Source organism: Lampetra planeri, chromosome 2, assembly GCF_965212315.1.
Source record: "Lampetra planeri chromosome 2, kcLamPlan1.2.h2, whole genome shotgun sequence".
NCBI classification, from domain to species: domain Eukaryota; kingdom Metazoa; phylum Chordata; class Hyperoartia; order Petromyzontiformes; family Petromyzontidae; genus Lampetra; species Lampetra planeri.
This window is the reverse complement of record NC_136108.1, coordinates 24,423,251-24,444,685: the sequence shown is the minus strand read 5'-3', so window position 1 is coordinate 24,444,685 and position 21,435 is coordinate 24,423,251. Positions and strand designations below refer to the sequence as shown.

Genomic DNA, 21,435 nt, shown 5'->3' with positions numbered 1-21,435 from the left:
CTGAATTTATAGTATTCAACTTACCCCTGTTTTGGGAACCACTTCTGCGTGTTTCATGATCTGATGCTGGATTTCAGAAATAATTTTGAGACCCTGAGAAGGCAAACATCAACTTAGTTATGGATGGGCACTGTGCACCAATAAACAAACCCAAGTCAATATTTTAGCTTGATGACATCTTAAGAAAGGTCAATATATACAGAATATTGGCAGTATTCTCTTTATACCAACACCTTACCTCCGATTAGAATGCTTGGCTACGTACGGTGCATAAGAAGTTCAACATACATAAATACAAACAAGAGGGCACACAATTTTACAATGAAAGGCAGCATATAAATATCCATAAAGAAAAACAAATCCATGTAATACGCATATCGAGCTATGACTAATGAATCAGAAACAACGGCAATGACAAACGGTGCAGAGAATGGAGAGGTGCAAACTCAGAATTACACTGCGAGAAAGAAAGAGTAAACACGTGATTTAGAGAGCACACACAGGTTAGAGACATCGGTTTGACTACTCTTAGTTTTTTCGGTAAAGTCACGTAGGTAAAAAATGAAATAAAAATTAATAAAAATAAAACAATAAAAATCACGACGTTTCGGAGGCAACACAAGTCTCCGTCATCAGGTGGGACCGTCACAGCCAGATTTGCTGTACCAAGTGAGGCAGGGATTCCAAGATGCAAGTTCTTAAATACAAGTTAAGGGGGAGGAGAGGGGGGGGAGCTTATCAGAATGTTGTAGCCAATGAATGGAACGTATTGGGAGGGGGGGGGCTAAAAGAGAGCACGAGGTGTAAGTAGACGTAGACGTGTTTGTGCGCAAGCCCCTGTTGGTGCACATGATAACGTATTGGAAGGGGGGCGGGGCTAAAAGAGAGCACGAGGTGTAAGTAGACGTAGACGTGTTTGTGCGCAAGCCGCTGTTGGTGCACATGATAACGTATTGGAAGGGGGGCGGGGCTAAAAGAGAGCACGAGGTGTAACTGTACGTGGACCTGTTTGTGCACATGACGTTTCGTTTCCCCAATGTAACAATCACCATAGCTGCAACTCAGTTTATGGACTCCAGGGTAATGCAAGTCAGGGATGACATCCTTCACAGATGGAATTAGATCACGGATTTTATGTACTGTAATGTCTCTGATCGTGTCCGCGAGCACAAGTCATATTTGAAACACGGCAAAATTGAGTCTTCCGCCGTTGCCGATCATTGCTACAACGCGGTGGGCTCTCATGATATTGTTTTTTCCGAGACCAAGGTGCTCTGCAAACCCTCTGGCTACCATGAAAGGTTTGTACACGAAGCCATTCAGATATACAAACAAAGACATAATTTCAACCGTGATGATGGGTACAAACTTAGTAATCATTGAAAAGATGTTATTAACCATGCAAAAAAGATTTAACTACACATTTTTGGACCATCTTATCTGACAGGCACTATTTTACTTTACCGAGTGTTAACATCCCCAACGTTTAACAGTACTCTCCTTTTTCGTATTTGATTATCAGCCAACACTGGTAAAAACAACATGGGCATTTTCGTTCTCTTCTATCATGTGCACCAACAGGTACTTGTGCACCAACAGGTCCACGTACAGTTACACCTCGTGCTCTCTTTTAGCCCCGCCCCCCCCCCCTTCCATTACGTTATCATGTGCACCAACAGGGGCTTGCGCACAAACACGTCCACGTCTACGTCTACTTACACCTCGTGCTCTCTTTTAGCCCCCCCCCTCCCAATACGTTCCATTCATTGGCTACCACATTCTGATAAGCTCCCCCCCCTTCTCCTCCCCCTTAACTTGTATTTAAGAACTTGCATCTTGGAATCCCTGTCTCACTTGATACAGCAAATCTGGCTGTGACGGTCCCACCTGATGACGAAGACTTGTGTTGCCTCCGAAACGTCGTGATTTTTATTATTTTATTTTTATTAATTTTAATTTTATTTTTTACCTACGTGACTTTACCAAAAAAACTAAGAGTATGAATCCTTGCAGTCACGAAAGCTTCAAATCTAGAATCGGTTTGACTGTTAATTAACAAAGGGCTTGGGCAGGACAAGCCAGAAAATGGGGATGATAGCCAATGGTTGAGATTAATGATGGAGAGACTGCCAAGAGAGGGGAAAGCTCTCGGGAAGATGTTCACAGCGGAGATGGACATATGCAATCAACTCAATGGATTGTTTACATGGCGAGACGATAATAGACAGGGAGGACTTGGGGAGGCCTTCATCCAGTAGTGTGTAGTGTCTTGTAAAATCACTCAGTCGGACACGTTATTACAGGTCACCTGCTTACACTGTATTACTCTATTCTTGCACCAGTTGTAGGCACTCCTGTCTCTGTCTATACGGTCACTTTTGTTAACTAACTTCCCCTATCTACTTTACACCTCGCTAACCTGCCTGCGGCAGCTCTTCCTCTCAGCAGCTCCGCATCACAGCTCAGCACACAGTGCTTGCACACAGCTGCGCTCACACAGAGCTTGCACTCAGCAGCACTCACACAGAGGCTTGCACTCAGCAGCACTCACAGAGGCTTGCACACAGTAGCACTCACACAGAGGCTTGCACCCAGCAGCGCTCACACAGAGCTTGCACACAGCTTCACTCACTCTGCGCCGCTGCCCACGCCTACGTTCCCTCAGACCCATTCACTCGTCCGATCCGGGCGTGGGGGGATCAACCATCACCCGCCCGGCGACTCGTGAGGGTTGAGGTCCGTCCCTGGCTTGAGCGGCAGCGGCGAGATCTCTTCACCTTGGTCCCAGCAACCCGAACTCCCGCTCCGCTCTCACGCACCTCCTTATATCCCCCTCCCAATTGTCCAGCTCCTCCCTTGTGTCTCTTTAGGGCCAGACAGGCTGGCGCCTGTCAGGCCATCAATCACCCCTTATAGCACGTCTCCCTGGCAACACCTCCGGTGTCAGCGTGCAAACCCGGGCCGACCCCGTCTGCACCCAATTCTCCCCTTAATGAGGTGGAGGTTTGCTCGTGCAACCCACACATTGCACACGCGCACCTGCCTGCTATCGGTTGCCCCCGGCCAACAATGCGCACCGCCTATTTTACCACACTACAAGTGGATAGAGCAGGGCTCATGAAGATGATATCCGTTTCACAAATGTGTTAGTACCTGTGAAGCTGTGAGTCCTGGTCTTGGCAGAACCATCACTTCTTTCAGAAGATTTAGCTTTCCTGGTGAGGCTTTTCCACAGCACAGCACCGTTACCATAGTGACTGGAATTTTCAATGTTTGTTGTACCTATTAAACAAGACACAACATGTGCCTATGTCATCACTGCAGTTGTGTCCACCAGGTTTGAGTCACCAAAAGCCACATTCTATGTGCAGTAGCAGCAAGAGCAGCAGCCACGTTGAGAAGGCGTTGTGCTCGCGCACAGTGACTCTCCTGTGCAGCTGCTGTTGCACCAACCCTGCCAGAAACCACAGCTGCTGAAACGAGAGCTGCCGAAAACCAGGGGACGCGGGCCATGTGGAACACCCGTGAACATATTTTGTGAGCCTAAATCACTATGTTCGCCAATGTGAGTTGGAATAAATAAATACCCACCTGACAAAAGAACTCAACCACAAGCATGCACTGTGATACCACGATCACAATTCATGACAGTGTTCATAACAATAACAATCATAAATACTATGCCAGTTAACGCTCCACTAATACTGCATGTGCAGTACGCGACACCAACAATTACTACCATCACCATGTATAATACAATATCGTTAATATATAATTATATTGTGATCATTATTTAATTGACTTACACAATGATATTATTAGAATTATGTATGAGAGATTATCCAAATATTCCCTTCATTTGGCTATAATGGCGCCCAAAGAGCCATATTTTATGACAATCACACGGCATCCTCACTCACTCACACACAGCTACAAGAGCAATGAACTCCTACTCCCATAATCACTCTTATTGCAATTTTCGTCACAGCAATACCGCAATTACAGTTTACTTCCGATTGCAACCGTAAAATATTGCAGGAATGCAATTATATACAGATTCTGTGTTAATTGGTTGCTAATATTGTGCATGCTTACTTTTCAGTTATTTAAATCCGTTATTTTCAGTCGTTGCTTATGTGTTAGTCCTGAGAATAATGATATCTGTATTCATCTGGATGTTTAATTGCTAATTTGCAGGGTTCAACGATTGGGAATATTTGTTTGTCGGTGGGATGGACACAAATATATTTTGCAAGAAAAAGGTCAACTTTGGATTGCTTCAATTAAACTTTCAGCTTGCATGAATTGCACCATAAATGAGTAAACATGTCTTGGTTAAGTACGAAAACCTATACAATGTATTTAAACACATTGAAGGCGTCTTCACTTACCTCTGTGTGGGAGAGGGAAGCAATGTGCTTGTAAAGTGGGCAGCTTTTAAGTCGGGCTGCGGCCTTGGCGATGGCCATAGATGTTGCCCCGATGGCCACACTTCCGGGAAGTAGTGGGGCTCGCATCTCTTTGTGAAAGAGTGGCTTTTCCAGAGCAGCGCTCTTCTTGCCTGCGCATGGCGAGTGGACACGAAAGAGAGGCACTTGGCAGGAGAAAAGCAAGCTGCAATCGGCAACAAGGCACCAAGTACTCATCGTTAACGTGTAGATATTGCAGGAGGAAATATTTGTGACGTTATCTTAATTCTTACATCGAAATATGCCTCATATCCGGCATACCAGTTTCGGTCAAAACATTGAGATTCTTTTTAAAAACGTCTTTTCCTAAATTTTATTCCAGATGTGCTACTGGTGTCATGTCATACCCAATGTGTCCACGCATACCCTGTGTGTCTACGCGTACCCGGTGTGTCTACGCGTACCCTTGATGGGCTTTTTGTCACTGTTCACTGTCACAGCAGGTGGTTGCACCACGGGCTCCGAGAACTCTGTTCTTATCACTTCCTCCTGCTCCTGTTGTTGATGCACTTCAGACAGCTTCTCCTTTAGGAACTCCCTGCACCGTGCAGGAAATATGAGTCCATCAGCCCGTGCTCCTTCTAGAAAAACTTTTCATTTCAAATTGTGTTACTTATGTAATGCGGGCGTAAAGGGCTTGGCGGATGTGACGTCATGTGGGGGAGGAGTCAGGGTCACGTGAGAGGGAGATGGTATAGCGGTGAGACAGGAAGAGATCGGGGCAGTCGGGCGAGGGAAGAGTGGAGACCGCGTTGGGTGGTCGCCGTGCCCTCAGCCTGGTGGCTGAGGGGCTCGGTGACAGCGCCAGCCAGCGGGATAGAAGAGAGTTGGTTGGAGACTGGACGAGGGTGAGGCCACGGAGGGCGAAAGCTGGGAGCAGCGACAGCAGCCGGAGAGGCTGCGTGTGGGAGACAGCAGCGAGGCTGCTATGGGCTACAGCAGCCGGGGGCTGCAGAGCAAGAGGGCTACGGGAGCGACAGCAGCCGGAGGGGCTGCGTGTGGGGGAACAGCAGCAAGGCTGCTAAGGAGCTACGGGAGCGACGGAGACCAACAGCGGGGCTGTTGGCGGTGACGGGAGCGACAGCGAAGTCGGCACCGTGTGGAAGGAGCCAGATAAAGGACAGCCGTGTGGGAAACAGAAACGAACCCGAATAAAGGACACCAGACCAGATACTGTGGTCGAGTCCATTTATTACATTGGATTCAGAAGTGCAACGGCATGGCTAAACAACTGAGAAGAAAAATAATATTCCGTCTCCGGCATCGGCTTCATCTTCCTCCGACGATGGATGCAGCTGGAGTCGTGGAAAAGAGCCCTGCTGAAGTGAGCACGGGAACTGGAGTTGAAGATGTCGCCGGGGTGGCGGGCCCGTCAGCATCAACGGACGAGGATTCCCCATGTCAACAGATGGCGGACCAACTTGGAACTCTTAAGAACATGCTTGCACAGTGGTGTGAGCTCGGCACGCCAAGGGTGGCGTCGGAAGGAGAGGGTGGTGGTCCGCAGGAGTCCGTGTTGTCTTCGCTGTCGCCGCCATCGGCCACGTGGCACGAAGACGCCATCTTGGGCGCGGCTGGCGAAGAAAGGCGGGAAGCCGCCATCTTGTCTTCACCGCGGCGGGGAGACGCCGCCATTTTCAACATCGCGGCGGTGATGCAGCTTCGCGCTGCCATCGGGAGGTGCCTCGGGGAGAGCAGCCTGCTGTGAGCTGCTGCGCGAGGACGAGCTGCGAGGAGAGGACGACGATGCTGCAGCTGCTGGGGCGGGAGCTTCCCGTCCTGGCTCGGGTGCGTGACAACGGAGCAGTCAAGTCGCCGAACGAGTTCTGCGAGACGACTCAAGTTGCCGCCCTGCCGTCCTCTTCTTGCTGCAGCCCCGGGCGAGTCGTAACGATACGCACCCGGCCTTTACACACACCTCACCCATCTTTCGAGGGCCGGGGGGGGGCGATTTTGTTTTTTTCTCTCATGACTTGATTGTGCGGAGCGCGGTTCGGACTGTGTGTATGTGTGTGTAATAACGATGAACGCGCTATCTGCTTGTTGCTCGGTGTCAATTAAAGTGTGCGCGTGTGTTGAGAATGGACGGAGAGTCTGCTGTACTTGCTGAGTGTCAAATTGTGTGTGTGCGCTGCGGCGTGGAGTTGTTATCTTGATGGCGAAGTTAATTATTAACTCGGGAGCGTCGGGTATCTTGCGCTGTATTATCTCGTGGGTTACCTTGTGCGATGGGCTGGGCTTAATTGAAAAATATATATTTTTTTGGTGTATTGTGCTGCGAGGTGCTATGTGCGATGTGGTTGTTGCAAGAGAGAGAATATTTGTGTTGTTGCTGCAATGTTACGACTGCATTAATGGTGTGTTGGTTGCCTGCAGATCGGCTTGCTATTGTGCTTAAATGTGCGCGTGTGATCGCGATGTGCTGACTGCATGTGCTGTTTACACCGTTCTGTACGGTTATGGGGTGCGATGCATTGGTTGACTATTGGGGTTGGGATGTTATTAATTGTGCGTACCTGTTTGGGAATTGGTAACAAATTCGAGGGGGACCCTATTATTTGGTCGTATGGATGTTATGTATACGCGATTTTGTGTATATTATGGGTAATTGCGCTTTGTGGGAGAGAGAGCGCGCTTTGAGGGTGCGTGATGACGCCGTTGTGGGTGTCTCAAAGGTTAATGCTAATGGGACCGTAAATTGGCGCCAAGTGGCGTCGCGTATTCGGTTGATCGCATGCAGCCACGAGTTGCTTTGCGAGTTGGGTTGTGTAACCAATGTGGTTGGTAAAATATTGGTTAAAAATTCCCCGATATGACTGCTGCGCGCAGCGAGCTGGGGCTGTGCGTCTATCGTTGTTGGGATTGTTACAATAAGACGGGGGATGCATTTTGTGACCCCCAGCAAAGGGAAGCTGGGGTGCACGAATGGAGAAAACTGGCCACGTGTTCGCACGTTGGGCCGCCATTTTGCGCGCACGCGGGGTATGGCGACGATGCACTTTGCGGAAAGGGCCGCCATTTTGAACGCGCGGGAAAAACCTCGGTGGGCCAAATATTCCATCCGTTATGCCTGCCATTGTTGATTGGGTGATGCACGTGTTGTGGTCACATCAGCCTATAGCTAATGGCTGACCTAACAGCCCGGAGGCGAAACCCCCGTGGTATGTCTTAAAATAATGGGCCGTGTGCTCATATGGCTCGGGGAGTCATGGTTCAGTTGTGCGGTGGCAGACTGAACCTGGTGTGCCGGGGGCTCACGGAATTTGGGTTAGGGCATTGTTGTCTCTATAAGAGAACATTACCCCGTGGGGGGGGGGTCGTTGATATCTGGCCTTGCCGAGGGATTGATCTTCCCTTGGCTATAAAGCGTCAGACTATAAGAGGCTGGTGTGTGTCCTTCGCTGATGGGATAGTAAGGGAGGAGCATGGCCGAGTGCTGCTCATCCCCGAAATGGCACTAGCCGAGAGTATGGTAAATGGATGTTGCTGTGGGTTGACGACCGCGGTGAGGGTTACGGCGAGTTAAACGTTACCGCTGGGGAGCGTGGCTCTCTCCACGCGAGGGTGTGCGATTAGGGGTTTTGTTGGGTTGTTGAGAGTGACTGTGGGTACATGCTGTGTACGTCTGAGGTCTGTGTCAAGGGAGGACTGCTGGTGGGTAAGAGCAGAATTTTTTTTTTGTTGTTGTTGTCACGTGTAAATAATATTATTGTTAAAATGTAAATACTGGGGCATCGATCGCGGTTAAATTGGGTAATTATTGGGGGTTTTTTTTTTTTAAGCGGGCCGGATTTACATCATCTCCACTACCCTGAGGCCGGGTAGCTGTCGTGTACGACATGCGGATGTGCGTTGTTGTGCTGTGCCTCAGGGGATTGGATTCTCCTTCTCGTCACAGATTCTTCAGCTCCCGTCGCACTGGGTGTTACCTGGTGTGCTAGCTGGATGAGGACTTGAAGGAGCAATTGAGCGCCGTTCGTCATTCTGCTCTACCACTTGCTCTTTGATGTTGGACTTGAGCCGAGCGGATGGAACAACAACATGGACATGCTTTGAGGCACCACATTTCTGGGTTGTGCGCGTGTGCAATTTTTGCGTGTTGGTGGCCGTTGTGTTGTGCTTTGTGCTATTATTATTCTTGTTGTTCTGTTCCGGTTCCTGATCCTTCCCCTTTTGTTACTTGTTCTTGTTGTTATAAGGTCTATTGTGTCTGGGGGACTCCTGGTTGTGATGCCTTCGCCCGCATTATTTGGTTCTGTTTCAGCCGAGGATGGCTGGAATTTTCTCTACGGGGGAGGGTGGTGTAATGCGGGCGTAAAGGGCTTGGCGGATGTGACGTCATGTGGGGGAGGAGTCAGGGTCACGTGAGAGGGAGATGGTATAGCGGTGAGACAGGAAGAGATCGGGGCAGTCGGGCGATCGAAGAGTGGAGACCGCGTTGGGTGGTCGCCGTGCCCTCAGCCTGGTGGCTGAGGGGCTCGGTGACAGCGCCAGCCAGCGGGATGGAAGAGAGTTGGTTGGAGACTGGACGAGGGTGAGGCCACGGAGGGCGAAAGCTGGGAGCAGCGACAGCAGCCGGAGAGGCTGCGTGTGGGAGACAGCAGCGAGGCTGCTAGGGGCTACAGCAGCCGGGGGCTGCAGAGCAAGAGGGCTACGGGAGCGACAGCAGCCGGAGGGGCTGCGTGTGGGGGAACAGCAGCAAGGCTGCTAAGGAGCTACGGGAGCGACGGAGACCAACAGCGGGGCTGTTGGCGGTGACGGGAGCGACAGCGAAGTCGGCACCGTGTGGAAGGAGCCAGATAAAGGACAGCCGTGTGGGAAACAGAAACGAACCCGAATAAAGGACACCAGACCAGATACTGTGGTCGAGTCCATTTATTACACTTACATAAAATTAATACGTAGGTTTTCACAGCCAATATTATGATTCATCATTGTTAAATTGGGTTAGGCCACATGGTGTTCTTACCTCCGTCACGCGACAGCCAAACAAGTGAATTGTCTTTTGCACACGTGTAAGTTGAATATCAGTTCTCACAACCAAATTTAGCCATTAGATACGACGTCTCGTTTGAAACTGCATCAAGCATCGTTGGCACAATGGTTGCCTTATTATATCCAAAAATCTACTTTTCCGCTGTCAAAGTTGATGATGACAAGGTCAATTATTTCTATTGATAAGATGCTTTGTATAATTTTATTCATCTGTAAGATTGCCAAGGGAAAGATAACATTTGAGTAGAGTACAGGTATCCCTCGATTTACAAACGGGTTGCGTTCTTCAACAAACTTGCATGAAAGAAAAGTTTGTAAATTGGAACGGCTCTTCGCTTTAATTTAATACATTCCAACTGTACTCCTAACCTAAAAACATACACCTATATCAGTTTTAACAATGCAAAAATGATAACATAAATATTAAAACGATTGAATAAGAAATACTTTAAAACAAAAATAATGAACGTTTTCAGGGAACTCCCCAAAAGATCTACTGCATGTTTGAATGAGTGTGTCGGTGATGTGGAGCCATTACTGGTGCACTGCAGGGACACCGTGACGCTGTCGCGGATGACGACGCAGCCTCTCGGGTGCTTCTTGCTTGATCTCATGGCGCGTGGCGTGTGAAATTTCGTCAACTCGGAAATAAAATTTCATTAATCGAAAAGTGTCCATAATTTGTCAATTGCTTTCAAGCAACATATCGTAAATTGAATGTTCGTAAATTGAGGGATACCTGTGTAGTAGAGTTACCCACTCGATATTCACAAACTCGGAGAGCAAATCGTTAACAAGGTTTTCCCGCTCAAACTAACGGTCAGGGTCTCACAAGCTGTGAGAGCTGACCGTAAACAAGGTTTTCCCGCGCGACCAAACGGTCAGGGTCAGATAGGGTGAATTGGGATCGAAAAGCATATTGGGAACGACCAATCACAGGGTTCCACAAGGTGGCCGGGGATTGGACAACCCGGCCACGAGCAAGTATAAAGCCAGAGCGCTCAGAGCTCTCGGGGAGTGGAACCACACGAAGACCCAAGACAGCGGAAGAAGCTTAGGACCCTGGACCAAGCCCTCCAGCCCTTATCAGGGCTAGGGTTCAGTGTAACCAGTGGTCGGGAGACATATCCCTAGGTCCAGTCAGAGGACACTGAAAGAGCGGGATATTGAGTAGCCTGTAGGGTACGGGGGCTTGTACGTTCTGAGTGGAACGGGTGAGGGGACCGTATATCCCTCAGTGCATAGGGACCGTGTTAATAAAAGTGTGTGCTACAATAGACGTTGAAGAGTCCGTCTGTACAACACTACATTGGCGTCAGAAGATGGAAACAAGACGAACGAACCGCACGCGAAGTCCCGATGATGCAAGCTCCGACTCACCTGTGGGTGCCGCGGGCGGCGCTGAAGATGTTGGCGTGTTGCCAGCCGCCCCACCACCAGCTGTGCAGCCGATCGCCGCGAGCGACGGCACCCAGGCTGCTCACGCCCGCCTCGCCCAGCTGCTGCATGCTGCAGCAGCCATCCTGGAGCAACTTACCCTGGGGGCTGCGGGCGGGGAGGAACGGCCGACGGCGGGCGTCCCCGCCATCGCAAACCCGGAAGAGAATGTCCTTCCCGCCGACGGGTCACGTGGGGGCGGAAGCCAAGTGTATGCTGGGACCTCCGGGGGCCAATCACAACACACCGTGTCATCGCAGAGCGACGCTGCCTCTGCAGGACCCTCCAGCAACACCGCGTCATCACGGCTGCCACACCGTACAGTACATGTTGTTGACCAAGCCATCGCTGCGTTCAGGACCGAGTCCGAGCTTGACGAAGACGACGACACAGCTGCTCTACAGCAGCGACTGCCTGTCTTTCGCGAATTCTCGTCCACAGGGGGCGACTGGGCGGCATTTCAACGTCGCTTCCTCAGCCATCAGGAGATGGTGGGCTGGTCGGATGCACAAGCACTTCGTGCACTGCCAGCCACCTTGGGCGATGACTCTCTCGCTGCACTCATCTCCATTCCCAAGTGACAAAGGGCGACACTACAAGCAGCACTTCAGCGGCTGTCTGATGTCTACGGACCTCCTTCCGCCACACGCCACCAGTTCTACGAGAGACGGTGCAAGCCAAGGGAGTCGCCATTGGCGTTCCGCACCGCGCTACTCGCCATGGCAAGAGCGGCTTACCCCCGCATGGACGATGAGGCTATCGATGCACTCGTCCTTCAGAAGCTGCTGGAGATGGCGAGGGGGCTGCGCCTTGTCATCCAGGCCGTGGATGACGAGGACATGTGCTCACTGCGAGCTGCCCGGAGCATTCATGCTCACTTAATGCTGGACCAGGACGAGACCATCACCGCATCGGCTACGACATCGGTGCCTGCCAGCAGGGACAACGCTCGCTCTCCTGATCGAGTCTTCTCGACGTTCAGCGCGACGCCCCAGCGATCACCGGATCGCACCAGTCGCCGCAACGACTGGGAGCGGGGACGGCCCTTCCCCCGCGGCGACGCGACGTGTTTCAACTGTGGCCGCCGAGGCCACTTTTCTTCCGACTGCCGTGCACCTCGCCGCTGCTCCGCCGGATCCCGAGACCGGGACTACAGAGCTTCCAGAGCAGCGCAGCATAACCAGGCAAGTCGCGGCACCCCACACGCTCGGCCCTCATACACACCACAACACACCATTGACTCCGCTCGGAACACGGCGTATGACACGCGGCGTTTGGCCGACTCTTCGCGACCACTGCGACCCGGGCAGTGGTCAGAGCTGGCCCATAGAGTGGTTGCAGCAACGGCGGGTTCCTCGGTGGTTGTTGGTTCGATCGAGGGGGTGGAAGTGCGCGTGCTTGTCGATACTGGTGCATCGGCCACTATCATCTCCGAGTTAATTTACAACATACTGCCCGGCCGATGTCGTTCATTGGAAAAGGTTTCCATTCCGTTTTTCACCGCTAATGGAAGTTCCCTAGGGATTCTCGGGCAAATTCGGGCTCAAATTGCCATTGGCGATATTAAATTGGCCGGACCTGTTTTTGTGTCTTCTTCCCTTGCGGTGCCGTGCCTTCTGGGAACTGATTTTCTTGCCAAAATGCCCATTAAAATCCTTATCGATCAGGGATGTATTGAACTTCCCTCGGGCCGCCGGATGGCATTTTTACCCGCGGCCACGCATTCACGGACGGAAAATGCTTCCGTACAGGCTTTTGCGGCTTGCGCTGTACGCATTCCGCCAGGGGCACAAATGCTCGTACCCTTACGGTTAAAGAAACCGCTCGCTCCCACCGCCTCGGTAAATGGCATTTTATTGGGACCCTCCAACACAGCAGTTAACAGCCTTTCGTTGGTGGCCGCACAGACTCTTGTAGCGGGCGACAGGGAGCCATTTATACAAGTTTTGAATGTCGGTCTGTCAGACACCGTCATTCCACAGGGGACAGTGCTCGCTCATGCGACAGTGGCGCCCCTGGGGACCGGGGTTGTCGGACACGTAGCGAACAGTCAGCAGCCTCTCCCTCATAACGTTGACGAGGGATGGATTGACGCTCTCTGCGCGGATGCCGGCGATTTATCCGGGTCACAGCAGAGTAAATTGCGGGCTCTTTTGCGGGAATTTTCGGATGTGTTCAGCAAATCACAATTTGATATTGGCTGCACCAAGCTGCTGCGTCACCACATTGACACTGGTGACGCTGCCCCTATCCGCCAAAACCCGTTTCGGCTCAGCCCTGCGGAGAAACAGCATGTTAAATGGGCAGTTGACGACATGCTGGCGGCTGATATCATTTCTCCTTCCAACAGCCCCTGGAGTGCCCCGATAGTGCTGGTCAAAAAGCACGATGGCAGTCTTCGATTCTGTGTAGATTTTCGGCGCCTAAATAAAATTTCTGTGGCTGACGCATATCCTCTTCCACGTATGGATGAGTCATTGGATGCTCTGGCAGGAGCGCGTTATTTTTCCACTTTGGACCTTCTGTCAGGGTTTTGGCAACTCCCCCTCGACGAAGCATCAAAGCCAAAGACTGCTTTTCGGACACCACAGGGCCTTTTCGAGTTTAATAGATTGCCCATGGGGCTCCACTCGGCTCCAGCGACGTTTCAGAGGCTCATGGAGCTGGTCCTCGTTGGGCTCCAGTGGGACTCATGCCTTATCTATCTTGATGACGTTATCGTCTTTGGCCGCACGTTCAACGAACACATTGAACGGTTGCGCGCTGTTTTCGAAAAGATGCGAGCTGCGGACCTTAAATTCAAACCGCAGAAGTGCCACCTTCTGCGTGAGTCTGTGCGCTATCTAGGCCACATAGTCAGCCGCTCGGGTATTTCCACAGACCCTGAAAAGACTAAATGTGTCAGCCAATGGCCTACCCCCACCTCTGCTGGGGATGTTCGCAGTTTTATCGGGTTCGCGTCGTACTACCGACGTTTTGTGGCTGGTTTCGCTACAATCGCCAAGCCACTACACGCTCTTACAGCGAAAGGGCTGAAATTTCATTGGGGAGACGCGGAACAGGCCGCATTTGACTCCTTACGGAATGCTCTTGTAGCAGCACCGCCCCTGGCTTACCCCGATTTCGCAAAGCCATTTATTCTGGACACCGATGCCAGTAACACCGGGATCGGCGGGGTGCTGTCCCAAATCGTTGATGGCGTTGAGAGGGTGGTTGCCTATGGAAGCAGGGTTTTGTCCCCTGCAGAGCAACGTTATTGCGTAACCCGACGCGAGCTGCTGGCCATTGTTTACTTTATACAACAATACAGGCCATACCTGTACGGTCAACGGTTTACCGTGCGCTCCGATCACTCTGCGTTACAATACGCTTTGCGCATTGACCAACCGTCTGGCCAGCTCTCCCGATGGCTTGAAGTCCTCCAGGACTACAATTTTATGGTGATTTACCGTAAGGGTACACAGCACAGTAATGCGGACGCGCTATCTCGCCTCCCGTCAGAACAATGCGCCTGTTTCACGGGCTCTGGCCGGTGCAAACTGCAAATAGTACGCCCGGTTGCACCTCCTGAAACGGTTTCTGCTGCCCTTCCTTCCGATCCTGCGCCGGGTGTGGACCACCAAAATCCGCCAGCAAGTGACGACTTGCTGGGGATAACGTTGGATGAATGGGGTTGGCACCAAATGAACGACGCGTCATTGTTGCCTTTGCGTCGTCGCGCATGTGATTCGTCCTCACATTCAAGTAAATCGAACTCTTTTGCCATGCGCCGCGGTCTGCTCATGCATTGGGATGCTGATTCTTGCCAGTACAAAATTGTAGTGCCATCAGCTTTGCGGTGTTCGGCTGTGTGCGCAGCACACGAGCGATTGTCGCACCTGGGTGTGCACAAAACCATTGGCTTGCTAAAACTACAATTTTACTGGCCGGGCATGCTCCGCGACGTAACTGATATTTTAACGGGCTGCACCCAATGTGCGCAACGTAAACCTCCAGCGAAGCCGGCATGCCCACCGCTGCAGCCCATCACGGTATCCCGTGTGAACGAGCTGGTTGCTCTCGACATTTTGGGGCCTTTCCCTACGACGCCTCGTGGTAACAAGTACCTTCTGGTTGGGGTGGAGTATTTTACACGGTGGCCTATGGCCTGGGCACTCCCCAACCAGTCGGCAGCAGCCGTGGTGGACGCCTTTGTTCAAGGCTATGTGCTGGACAAGGGCGCTCCAGAACGGTTGCTGACCGACCAGGGAAGAAATTTTTCAAGTACCCTGCTGAGTGAGGTATGCCGCCTGTTGGGCACTAAGAAGGTGCGCACTTCGCCCTATCACCCCCAAACAGATGGCATGGTGGAGCGGTTGCATAGAACCCTCACCTCTATGCTATGCCATCAGGTTGACGAATCCCACGTAGACTGGGACCTGCAGATCCCAGGGGTCCTCGCTGCTTACCGCATGGCGCCACATGCAGCGACAGGGTTCTCCCCATTTTTCCTAATGTATGGCAGGGAGGCCATTCCCCCCGCTGATGTGCGGCTTGGGATAGAGCAGCTCCCACAGTCATCGAAGCTCACTGACCATTTGCGGTTCAACCTGCAAAAGCTGTCTGAGGCTCGTGATGCGGCGATTGAAAATTCTGCTTCTCGCCAGCGGGCAAATTCGAGGTTGCAGGCCCCTCGCACGTCCGTGCATCAGTGGGCTCCAGGTGATATGGCGTGGCTTCATTGCCCCCAGGTGCCGGTGTCCACATCGGCTAAACTCCTAAAACCATGGCGAGGTCCGGTTGAGGTGGTCCAGGTAATGCGCCCACAGTGTGTTAAGATACGTTGGGGACGACGGCGCTGGTTCGTGCACCCCTCTCGTCTGAAGCCATTTGTTACGCCGCGCGGCTCTGCGTCACACTCAAAACACGAGGGCCGAGCGTGTGATATGCCCGACGAGCTGGATGTCGCCCCGTTGGTACCTAATCCACAGCGCAGACGTCTCATTCCTCCCGCAGATGATGCGGGACTGAGGGAGCCGTGCGAGCCACGAGTCTCTGCACGAAGGCCCCGTGAGCCGCCCAACATGTTTGCCAGGATGCCTGACCCGTCTACAACAAGAGTCTCTGCAAAGAGACCTTCTGACCCACCCAACATGTTTACCAGGATGCCTGACCCGCCCAACATGTTTGCCAGGCTGCCCGACCCGTCTGCTCCAAGGGTCCACGCAGAGAGGCCTCCTGCCCCTGCTGACATTTTTGCCAGGATGCCTGGTCAGCCTGCAGCCCGGAAAGGGGCACCCATCCCCTCCGACGGGCCCGCGAAATACACACGGGCTAGATCGCGTCGCTTTTCTTGATTGCCCATCGTTTTTTTTGCGGCAGCTGAATGCTGCATGCGTTGTGCGTCGCGAATGTCGTTATTTGTGATTGGTTCTGACCATGTACATATGTTGCGTTGTTGATGGGGGGGGGGTATTTATAGTGGGTGTTCCTGTTCTTGTTGGATGTTCCTGTTCTTGTTGGTTGTGGCACACACACACTTTGATTCATTGGTGGGGATTTTCTGCTTGTAACAGCCGGGACGGCTGAGGCTTCCGAAGGGGAGGGTGATGTAGTAGAGTTACCCACTCGATATTCACAAACTCGGAGAGCAAATCGTTAACAAGGTTTTCCCGCTCAAACTAACGGTCAGGGTCTCACAAGCTGTGAGAGCTGACCGTAAACAAGGTTTTCCCGCGCGACCAAACGGTCAGGGTCAGATAGGGTGAATTGGGATCGAAAAGCATATTGGGAACGACCAATCACAGGGTTCCACAAGGTGGCCGGGGATTGGACAACCCGGCCACGAGCAAGTATAAAGCCAGAGCGCTCAGAGCTCTCGGGGAGTGGAACCACACGAAGACCCAAGACAGCGGAAGAAGCTTAGGACCCTGGACCAAGCCCTCCAGCCCTTATCAGGGCTAGGGTTCAGTGTAACCAGTGGTCGGGAGACATATCCCTAGGTCCAGTCAGAGGACACTGAAAGAGCGGGATATTGAGTAGCCTGTAGGGTACGGGGGCTTGTACGTTCTGAGTGGAACGGGTGAGGGGACCGTATATCCCTCAGTGCATAGGGACCGTGTTAATAAAAGTGTGTGCTACAAAAGACGTTGAAGAGTCCGTCTGTACAACACTACACCTGTATAAGGGATATCGTGGTGAGACATTATTTTATTATTCTATGTACCTCAGCAAGCAGTCAAGCTCTGACTGGTTGTATGGCTGCTGACCCGTAAGCAAACCAGACAGAGAGTGGTTGATCCACTGGACGGCCAACTGGGAAGATTCTTTTTTCTTGCTGTACTCCTGATCCTTCAGCCCCAGTGCCATGGTATCTGGTGGTTCACCTTCACTGGCCATCACCAGCGAGCACACGCGCTGCAACACATTACCAGGATAACTAATTTCCAGTTTAACATTTTATTTGTTTAACCATGTGAGAACTCAGGAGACCAGGAGAGTCTCAATTGCAAGAGTGACCTGGGTCAAACAAATAATTAAATGACCACAATGAAAAAAACCGACATCAAAACAAAAACAATTGTGTTGCTTGAAAAATATTAAATATAGTGCTCAAACATAACTCAATGTTAATAAACTCTCTGTAGCCTAAGTTGGCTCAGGTATATTGTTTTAGACTAATCATACTAAAATTACAAATTAAGTTACAGAAAGATTAAACAGTTCTATGGTGCCTATTGTACAGACAAGCATATACTACTGTACTTAAAATATAACAGCCCGAGTGTAGCTGACTCCATGCCTGACATCTGCAGCAGTGCGTGATGACATAAACCACTCACTGCAGTGTAGGGGAGGAGTGTTTTTATTTGTGTAACCATAACTAATTAGTCAACTCTTAAATTCACACCACACAGGGTGGCCATGCGTCAGAGGGGGGGGATCCGAATGGGTTGGTAAGCGACAGGGCGCTCGGACCGAGTCAGTGGTCCGAGTTGGCCCATAGGGTCGTCGCTGCGGCCGCAGGATCATCCGCCGTTGTAGGTTCCATTGAGGGGGTTGACGTCCGGATGTTGGTCGACAAGGGAGCGTCGGCGACCATCATCTCGGACCTCATTTACAACATCTTACCCAACAAGTGTCGTCCCCTGCGGACTGTTGATGTGCCGTGCTAATGGGTGTTCATTGGGTATAACTGGTAGGATCGACGCCCAGATCCGCATTGGCGATGTTAAATTGGAAAGGCCTGTTTTGGTTTCGTCAACCCTCGCCGTTCCATGCCTCTTGGGCACGGACTTTTTGGCAAGAATGCCCATCAAAATTCTCATCGACCAAGGGTGTATTGAGCTCCCCTCTGGCCGATGCATGGCTTTTTTGCCCTCACCCACTCGCTTGCACACGGCGTTCGCCACAGTTCAAGCGTTGGCGTCTCGTACGGTTCGCGTTCCGGCTGGATGTCAAACGCTCGTTCTTCTCCGGTTCCGAAAACCTCTTGCGTCGGATGCGCTTTCTGGAGGCGTGCTGCCAGGTCATTCTAACACGGCGGTGCGGGGGTTGGATCTTTTGGGTGCGCAGACGCTCGTATCAGGCGACAGTAAACCATTCATTCAGGTCCTGAATGCATGGTCAAGGACTACTGTTATTCCCTAAGGTACAGTGCTTGCACACGCATCACCGGCCCTTGTGGGGGACTCGTTGGTGGGTCACTTAGAAGATGTGGCCCGTTCCGTCCCGCATTCACGCCCTGATTCCGAATGTATTGACGCGCTTTGTTCGTGGTGTATGAACTTCTTGCCATCACAGCGTCTTAAATTGCATGCGCTCTTGCGTGACTTCGCTCATGTCTTTAGCAAGGGTAAATTTGACATTGACTGCACCAAGCTACTCAGTCACCACATTGACACGGGTGACGCTGCGCCTATCCGACAGAATCCATTCCGCTTAAGCCCGGCAGAGAAAGAGCACGTACAGATTGCTGTCAATGACATGCTGGCGGCCAATATTATCTCGCCGTCCACCAGTCCGTGGGGAGCGTCCATTGTTTTGGTTAAAAAGCTTGATGGCACCCTTCGCTTCTGTGTAGATTTCCGGAAGCTCAATAAAGTCTCGGTAGCAGATGCTTATCCACTCCCCCGCATGGATGAGTCGCTCGACGCCCTAGCGCGCACGCTACTTTTTGACTTTAGACCTGCTATCCGGCTTTTGGCAATTACCGCTCGATGACGCTTCTAAACCAAAGACGGCCTTCCACACTGCGCAAGGCCTCTTTGAGTTTAATCGGCTTCCCATGGGATTGCACTTGGCTCCAGCGACGTTCCAGCACCTGATGGAGCTGGTCCTCGCTGGGCTCCAGTGGGATTTCTGCCTGATTTACCTCGACGATGTCATCGTTTTCAGCCGCACCTTCGATGAGCATCTCGAACGGTTGCGAGCGGTCTTCCTCAAAATGCGAGCAGCAAATTAAAAATGTAAACCTCAAAAATGCCACCTCATGCGCGATTCCGTTCGTTATCTTGGCCACATCGTCAGTCGCTTCGGCATTGCTACAGACCCCGAAAAAACCGACTGCATCCGCTCTTAACCCATCCCCACCTCTGTTGGGGATGTGCGCAGTTTTGTGGGCTTTGCCTCATATTAGCGGTGGTTTGTCGTGGGGTGTGCGTCTATGGCTAAGCCCCTCCATGTGTTGACGGCAAAAGGGACAAAATTCCACTGGGGGGAGGCAGAACAGGCCTCGTTTGATGCCATCCGTAAGGCCCCGATTGAAGCATCTCCCTTGTGGTAACCCGAATTCTCCGTGCCATTCATTTTGGACATGGACGCCAGTAATACGGGCATAGGGAGGGTGTTGTCACAAGTGGTCAATGGTGTGGAGCGCGTCGTGGCCTATGGCAGCCGTGTACTATCCCCCGCGGAGCAGCGCTATTGTGTAACCCGTCACGAACTACTCGCCATTGTCTTCTTCGTCCAGAATTACTGGCCGTACCTCTACAGTAGACACTTTACTGTACGTTCGGACCACGCAGCGCTCCAGTATGCCTTCAAGGTCGATCAGCTATCGGGCCAATTGTCGGGCTGGCTGGAGGTCCTCCAAGACTATTCATTTATGGTTGTCTACCGGAAGGGTATTCGGCACGGTAATGCTGACGGGTTGTCACGGTTACCCCTCGTTGGGAAATGTGCTTTCTTCTTGGATTCAGGGCGGTGTAAGCCTCCTGCCCAGGGTACGCCTCTGTCCCTCGCTGCCACAGCGGGTCCTGTCATTGACGGCCAGGAGGCGCCCAGCGCGCCCGTTGCACAAGACGCGCTGTTGGGCCTAAGTTCAGACGAATAGGGATCTTCAAATGGAAGACGTCTCCCCCCTCGGCTTATGCCGCCGTGCTAGGGAGTCACTCGAGGATGGTGGCCGGGGTGGCCCCGTTTCATTCGTCATACGGGATGGCCTCCTCATGCAGTGGGATGGCGGCTCGCGAGCGTTTAAACTTGTGGTGCCCACGTCCCTGCGGGGTAAAATTGTTTGGGCTACCCACGAGCACCTTCTTCATTTGGGCGTCCACAAAATGCTTGCTACTGTAATGCGAGCAAGAACAGGGTGCTTGCTGGCCTCCGCGCCGCTCACATGCGCCGGGGTATTGGGAGGCGGAGCGTGTGGGAGGAGCCACTGCTCACTTCGCTCCAATGGGAGCGGGGTGAACGGGGGGGGCGGAGGCGGAGGCAGGATAGAAGGTGGAGTTTTGGTCACGTGAGAGAGGGGGATATAAGGAGAGAGCCGGAAGGGGAGAGAGGGAGAGAAGAGAGTAAACCACGGAGGGAGCCACGCTGGCGGTGGAGGGAGAAGTGGCACCATTGCCACGTGGTCGGGGGTCATAGGCGCACTGCGGTCCAGCGTGCGTGGGGTGCGGCCAGGCCAGCAGAGCGTGCGGGATCGCACGGAGATAGAGAGAGCCAGCGGAGTGTGCCGGGTACCCGAAGGGCGGTGTGGCCCGGGGCGGGTGAGGAGAGAGCACACGGAGGGGCCGACGGAGACGGCGTGGCGAGAGCCACACGGAGCGTGCGCGGGGCGCACGGGGATGGAGACGGCGAGGGTCGGAGCGAGGATCAGCGGGCGTGAGATAAGAACCCAGGACCAACGGAGAGCGACATCTTGTGAAGGAGTCCTTTATTACATTGGTGTCAGAAGTGAACCAAGATGTCTAAGCATCACATACCTGCACCATCCTCGGACGACGAAGACGAGCTTCCAACTGCGGCGGCGTTCCTGACGATGGAAGGAGGGGGCGAAGTGCGGACGGGCGACACGCCGGGGGTGCAGGAAATCGTCGGTGCGGCGGGGCCGTCTGCTTCGACGGGCGCCGAGGAAGGCTGGCGGTACGTGACGGCTCAACTCGAGTTGCTGCGGGCCACGCTGACACAACTGTGCGCCCTGGTGACGACAGCGGCGAGGCCAGATCGCCCGAGCGGGGAGCCGTCCACCATTGGGGCCCGCGCGACGCTTCCCGCCCTCTCCGCCACGCGGCAAGACGCCGCCATCTTGGGCGGGGCCGGGGACGAAGCG

General features: G+C 52.5%; 1 protein-coding gene across 1 annotated transcript in view; it reads right to left on the bottom strand.

Moving 5' to 3' along the window:
• The window catches only part of ENO4 (enolase 4), a 43,211-nt gene that overhangs the window by 7,524 nt on the left and 14,252 nt on the right, over positions 1 to 21,435 (bottom strand). The window contains exons 4-8 of the mRNA XM_078611270.1: positions 17,107 to 17,297; positions 4,874 to 5,007; positions 4,392 to 4,561; positions 3,154 to 3,282; positions 25 to 93 (exon numbers count right to left, since the gene is read on the bottom strand). Coding sequence (XP_078467396.1) covers positions 25 to 93; positions 3,154 to 3,282; positions 4,392 to 4,561; positions 4,874 to 5,007; positions 17,107 to 17,297 — 693 coding nt within the window. The remainder of the gene's footprint in view (positions 1 to 24; positions 94 to 3,153; positions 3,283 to 4,391; positions 4,562 to 4,873; positions 5,008 to 17,106; positions 17,298 to 21,435) is intronic.